This window comes from Microtus pennsylvanicus, chromosome 15, assembly GCF_037038515.1.
Source record: "Microtus pennsylvanicus isolate mMicPen1 chromosome 15, mMicPen1.hap1, whole genome shotgun sequence".
Taxonomy (NCBI): Eukaryota; Metazoa; Chordata; class Mammalia; order Rodentia; family Cricetidae; genus Microtus; species Microtus pennsylvanicus.
The window spans coordinates 30,047,148-30,053,090 of NC_134593.1; the positions used below are offsets into that span (position 1 = coordinate 30,047,148).

Sequence of the window (5,943 nt, forward strand, 5' to 3'; positions counted from 1 at the left end):
AAACATCTAAAACCAACCAAGGAAACAAACAAACAAATAAACAAAATCCTATTGTGTTAACAATCTACTTGCCTCCATCTCAGTTCTGTGATCCCAGGTAAGTTGCAGACAGGTGTGCTCATGCCTGCCCTGCCTTTGTCAAGGAGTAAATTATGGCTAGTGAAAGAGAATGGGGAATTCTGAAGCGCCTGTGATTTAAGGTAAGTTCGACCTGAAACCCAAGTGTCTGGAACCCTTGCGAGGAAGAAAACCGGCAGCAGAGATGTACTTGGGGACTAAGTCTTCTCTAGAGAGGATGTTCTTATTTCTAGACTCTTCGTAGGGCTGTATATTGTTGGCAGGTAGTAAACACTTTCAGGGACTAGTGCATGTATGTGCATGTGTGTGTATGTGTGGCTGCCTGGGGGTCCCCCATTGCCAGTCATGTGTCTGTCTTTGTACATTACTGGGCTTTTGGCTTATCTTTGCCTGAGTTGGGAGATGCAGGATCTGGCCTTATAGGCCCTTCAGACTGTCCCTACCTTTAGTCTTCTCTTTTCAATGACTGTGGACTGATTCCCAAGGTCTCTTTCAGCTTGACGTATTCAACATCTTGTCTGAACTACAGAGCCCTCATTACTGATTTTCTAGTACAACTTAATTTTTGGGTCGTTTGCTCTTAGGTTTCAGTCCCTCACAGCAGCTTCTGCAGAAGTGTGAAATTTTGCCTTTTTGGAAATTGTATGTTACTCAGTGGAAATGCAGGAAGGAAGTTTCAGCATGAAGTGTACTCATAAAAAAAAAAAGCACACACAAAGCAAGAAACCACAGGGCCTATCAGCCTGTCGTCATCAAGCAGACTAGAATAGTGTAAAAGACTCTAGGCAGAGAGGAAATGAACTAGAGAGAAGGGGGAACAGGCCCAGAAGAGAGAGGAGAGAGGTCAGAGGCAATGGCAGTGGGGCTCTGAAGTGGCAATGGTCAGGATGGAGGAGGCGGTCGTGAAGCAGGGTTTCCTGCATTTTCAGCAGCACCAGACCTTTGGCAAGGTGAGGGCAAGGCTCGACTGGGGCTGGGCAGAGCAGCTGTGTGAAGGAGGGTGTCGTGAATTCCCCGGGGCAGAGGGGCTGGATTTTTATGTCCCTGACCCTCCTGTGACCATGTGCTCCACCGGTTTAGACAAGAACCTGGGGGCGATGCCTGCCTTCTTAAGGTGCCTTGCCTCCTAACCCAGGCCCCAAATGACCCTCTTGGCTGAGGGTTGTTTGTCCTCGTGGGTGGGGTAGAGAAGGAAGCAGCTGCTGACTTCATCTCTTTTTTGTTTTCTTGTTAATTATTGGATTGGGGGGTAATGTGGAATGGTGCGGAAGGGAAGAGTTAGGGGGCCAGTTTGGGACCACAGTAGAGGTCCCTTTCCCCTTTGCTAAGAAGCTATGCCCCCAGGCTGTTCCAACCTCCCCCTCCCCTAGCCTCTTTGAAGTTAATCTTCTGCCTCCTGCCATTTAGCCCAGCCCCCACCTCTCCCTGTCTTGGTCTCTATCTCTTGGTGTGTCTCTCCAACTTGTTAATTGGTGAGACAAAAAGGGAAGTTGCTGGAAGCGTTGAAGTCAGACCCTTCCTAAGGAATGAGGACTTGTCCTCAGTCTAGGCTGCCCGCTCCCAGTTCCAGTCTGGGTTTCAGTGACTCAGGCTTTTCTCCCCAGTACAGGAGAGATGGGCCTGTTGTCTTCCTGCACTCTGCACCCATAGGCCATTTACTGTGGTCCCCGCCTGGCTTGCCCATCCTGGTCTCCTGGCTAACCTTCAGCTCTCCCATGCATTCTCTCTGTTGTCCTCACTGGCTCTCTGGTTCCGTGATGTGCGCCTCTTTCTCCCCATCCTGTGTTGCTGCCCCAGCCCCCCACTCTCTCCCATGGTGGTTCCTTTTCTCCCTTTTGATGACCGTTTCTCCATCTTTGGCGACTCCCTCTTGGCCTCTACCTGTCATGCCCGGGCTCAGAAGTGGCGCCGGTTCACAGCCGTGTTATATGGAGAGTCTGGCTGTGCCCTAGCCAGACTGGAGCTCCAGGATGGCCCAGAGAAGACGCGGCGAGGAGAGGCCACTCGGAAGGTTGTCCGCCTCAGTGACTGCTTACGGGTGGCTGAGGTAGGCAGTGAAGCCAACAGTCCCCGGGACACCAGTGCCTTCGTCCTGGAGACCAAGGAGCGTCTGTACCTGCTCGCAGCCCCCTCAGCAGAACGCTGTGACTGGATACAGGCCATCTGCCTCTTGGCTTTCCCGGTGAGGGGTACAAAGCAGCCCACAGGCACACAGGGGAGGGCTGCGTTAGATACTTCCTGCAGGCAGGTGGTTGGAAACAAAGCCCTTTTTAGGAGTGTTCTTCCTGATGGGAACCAGAGTTAAAGTGCGGTCAGAGCCGGCAGGCTGGGTGTGCACAGAAAGCTTGGGTCAGAGGGAGGCCTTGAGGTGGGAATTGGTGGTAAGACCTGGGACCACCTCCTCAGGGGCAGAGGAAGGAGCCCCTGGGACTGGAGGAAAAGACAGACAGACCCTGCATGGAGGAGAATGAATTGTATAGCAGCTCTACAGCAGGTGAGGGGTAGTACCCGAGGGACACTCTCTCCGTGTGGGTGGAAGGTGTGGGCTGGCTACAGGGCCAAGTCTTCCTGTCCTGTGGTTACCCTGGGCCCTGCTTATCAGCATCTCTTCCTGGCGTCTTGGTGTGGCCCAAAGGTGGTTGGCGCCCAGCCTGCCCCCCATGTCACCTTTGGCTCACCCTGTCGTGCCTGCTGGAGGCTGAGGGTCTTGGTCTCGACTTTCTCTTTGTGGGATCTGAGTGTTTGTCTGGGGGAAGGAAATGCTTTCTGTCGGGGCGCCGCTGTGCAGGTGCTCTGTGAATGGGGAACACAATGCTGATAAGAGAGGCCCAGTTCTTGCTTCTGAGGGCTGGTGATGGAGAAAGAGGAGCGAGAGACTCTTCCATTTAAGCTCCACCCATAGGGAGCTACATCAGTAGCTTTAACAGCAGGGGCCTGAGGGGAGAAAGGGAGCGCAGAAACAGGCTACACTGGCAGAAAGGATGTGGCCCAGAATTAGGATGAGGTGGCCAAGGGCATAAATGGCACTTTCTAGGGGAGGGGGTGGGGTCTGTAGCCCAGGCTTTAAGATCTGTGTCGTGGTCTTAGGTAACACGGGGTAAGTTTTTTTTCCCCTGAGAACCTCTGGCATGCTTACCTCAGATGGGTAGCATGGAAGGAGGCCCACTGTTTCCTGTAGCTGCCTCTGTTTTTTATCTCCTCCCCAGGGGTCTCCTGTAAGGAATACGCTGTGACCATTAGACCTACAGAAGCCAGCGAGCGGTGCCGGCTCCGAGGGTCCTATACTCTCCGGACCGGGGTGAGCGCCCTGGAGCTCTGGGGTGGCCCTGAGCCAGGCACACAGCTATATGACTGGCCCTACAGGTTTCTTCGGCGCTTTGGGAGGGACAAGGTGAGTGAGGGGCTGACCTGGGCAGGAGGGCCAGAGAGCCACTAGAAAAAGAGAGAATGGGAGAAGGCCAGCCAGAGAAGACAGCAGAGGTGGGAGAACCAGGGAGGGGAAAGGGGTGAAGGCTAAGAGGTCTGGGTGAGGAGAGAGATGAGCTCCGGCTGAGGAGCGGCTGGCATTTCTTGTCAGTCAGTTCATTTGTGAGTGAAAGGGAAGGAGAAAGAGAGTGAGCATTCTTGTCAGGAAGAAACAGTTGGCCATACATAGTGGCACAAAACTATAATGTCAGCAGTAAGGAGGCTGAGGCAGGAGAGGGTTGGAGGCCCGGCCTGGGCTATGTAGTGAGAGCCTTTCCCCAAATAGACAGCAACCAACTCCCAAAATCAGGGTCAGAGGGGCAAGAGCTTGAACAAAAGTCTCTGATGAGGGGGGGACTAGGCCTAGAACATCTATGTTTGGGTGGGGTCCAGAAAACAACAGTGCCAAAAATGTCTCTCCCTCCCCTTACCACAGGTGACATTTTCCTTTGAGGCTGGCCGACGCTGTGTCTCTGGAGAAGGCAACTTTGAGTTTGAAACAAGACAAGGCAATGAGATCTTCCAAGCCCTAGAAGAGGCCATTGCTGCCCAGAAGAATGCCACCCCTTCTGGGCCTCCAACCCTGCCAGCCACAGGGTCCATGATGCCCGCTGTGCTGCCTCGGCCTGAAAGCCCCTATTCCCGGCCCCACGATTCTCTGCCTTCTCCTTCCCCTGGCACATCGGTGCCTGGCATAAGGCCAGGGGGCCCCGAGGGGGAATATGCTGTACCCTTTGATACAGTGGCTCACTCCCTAGAGAAGAGCTTCAGGGGCATCCTGAAAGGGCCTCGACGGCTCCTTCCTGACCCACTATATGACAGCATCCAGGAGGATCTCGGGGCTCCCCCACCCGACCATATATATGATGAGCCCGAGGGCATGGCTACCCTCTCCCTATATGACAGACCACGGGAGACCCTGGGGGAGACATGGAGGGAGCAGCCTACTGCTGATGGGGGTCCTAAACCCCTCCAGCAGGATTCCTCTGTGCCTGGCTGGCCACAGGTAACGGAGTATGACAATGTCATACTTAAAAAAGTCCCAAAGTAAGGGGGTAGCCAAGAGATGGGAGATGTGGTCCCAGGGAGGTCTTTGGAAGCTGTGGAGGCTTCTGCTAGAGACCTCTGGTCTTGGGCCCCAGGCTGTTTACTGTTTGAGTCACCGGTCCTGAGCAGGAAGAGGGCCCTGGAGGGACCCACCCTCCTCCCACGACTTTTCCACTTCCTCTGCCTGCCTTGGGTCTAAAGGGAACTTGGGTCATTTCTGCTAGGAGACAAAAGGATTTCCACAGATACCCTGGTTCCTTGGTTTGTACGGGCCTTATGTGTACAGACACTCCTCCCTTCCTGGGACAACCCTGGCTTCCAGTTAGCAAGGAAGGTGACTGTTGTCCCTCAGTCTCCCAGAGTTTTCCAGTCATTAAACATATTTTGAACTACTCCATTGTGGCCCGAGTACTGTGTGTGTTTGTGGGCTGAGTGCTTTGGCTGACCCACTGAAGGCTTCTTTACCTAGCTGTGAGGTCTTCCCTGGACCTAGGCTGGGGGCCTCAGCATTTGTCCAGAGTCAGCGGCCCAAGAAGGTCTTGGTGCCTTGGTAAAATGTTTATCCTAATGCGTTCTGTTGCTATAACTGGATGTCATAGGCTAGGTAGTTTAAGAAGAAGAGAGATTTTGTTTGTTTGTTTGTTTTTGTTTGTTTGTTTCGGCTCATGGGTCTTTAGGCTGGAGAGTCCACAAACTGGGCATCCAGTCAGGGCTTCTTATTCTTGCTCGGTAATACCACAGAGGGCACCATGTGCCCATAAGGTGACAGTATACCAGAGAGAGAACGTACTAGTGCATGAATGGCTTAATTCACCCACAAAGCCAGTGCCCTCATTGCCCAGTCGCCTCCAAAAGGTCCCACCTCCAAACCCACGAGCATGTAACTTTGGAGACTTTGTTCCCAACACAGGAAATGTGAGGTTCATCCAAAGCACGAAAATCTTCACACGGGTCTACTTTTCCTCCAGGAGAGAAAAATGGCAGTGGATGTACCAAGGGTTGGTGGGAAATCTGGATCGCAGGGTACACTCGGCATTTAACATTTTTTTTTAACATTTATTTGCTTATTTTGTGTGTATGGGCAGGCACACGTGGAGGTCAAAGGACAACCTGCAGGACTCAGTTCTCTCCTTCCGTCATGCGAGTTCCAGGCCACTGAACTCAGGCCATCCGTCTTGGTGACCTTTACCGGCTGAACTGTCTCATCAGCCCCAAGACTTGGAATTCATGATTGTGTCCTTTATGCGCTAGGAATAAGACTTACCTGTTGTGTGGCCTGCATGGATGTGTACCACGTTCATGCCTAGTGCCCACAGAGCCCAGAGGAAGGTGTTGGATTTACAGATGGTTGTG

The 5,943-nt window shown here is 52.9% G+C and overlaps 1 protein-coding gene across 1 annotated transcript; it reads left to right on the forward strand.

Moving 5' to 3' along the window:
* Nucleotides 1-848: 848 nt before the first annotated feature.
* Dok2 (docking protein 2) lies at nt 849-4,977 on the forward strand. The gene is made up of 5 exons (XM_075949862.1): nt 849-1,028; nt 1,979-2,260; nt 2,485-2,572; nt 3,285-3,469; nt 3,980-4,977. The coding sequence occupies exons 1-5, from the start codon at nt 957-959 to the stop codon at nt 4,592-4,594; spliced, it is 1,242 nt and encodes a 413-aa protein (XP_075805977.1). The 5' UTR covers nt 849-956; the 3' UTR covers nt 4,595-4,977.
* Nucleotides 4,978-5,943: the final 966 nt, after the last annotated feature.

Coding starts and splice junctions, on each gene's coding strand:
- Dok2 (XM_075949862.1), top strand. CDS start 957: ATGGTCAGGATGGAGGAGGCGGTCGTGAAGCAGGGTTTCCTGCATTTT. Junction 2,261..2,484: donor TCTGCCTCTTGGCTTTCCCG/GTGAGGGGTACA, acceptor CCACCTCCTCAG/GGGCAGAGGAAGGAGCCCCT. Junction 3,470..3,979: donor GGCGCTTTGGGAGGGACAAG/GTGAGTGAGGGG, acceptor CCCTTACCACAG/GTGACATTTTCCTTTGAGGC.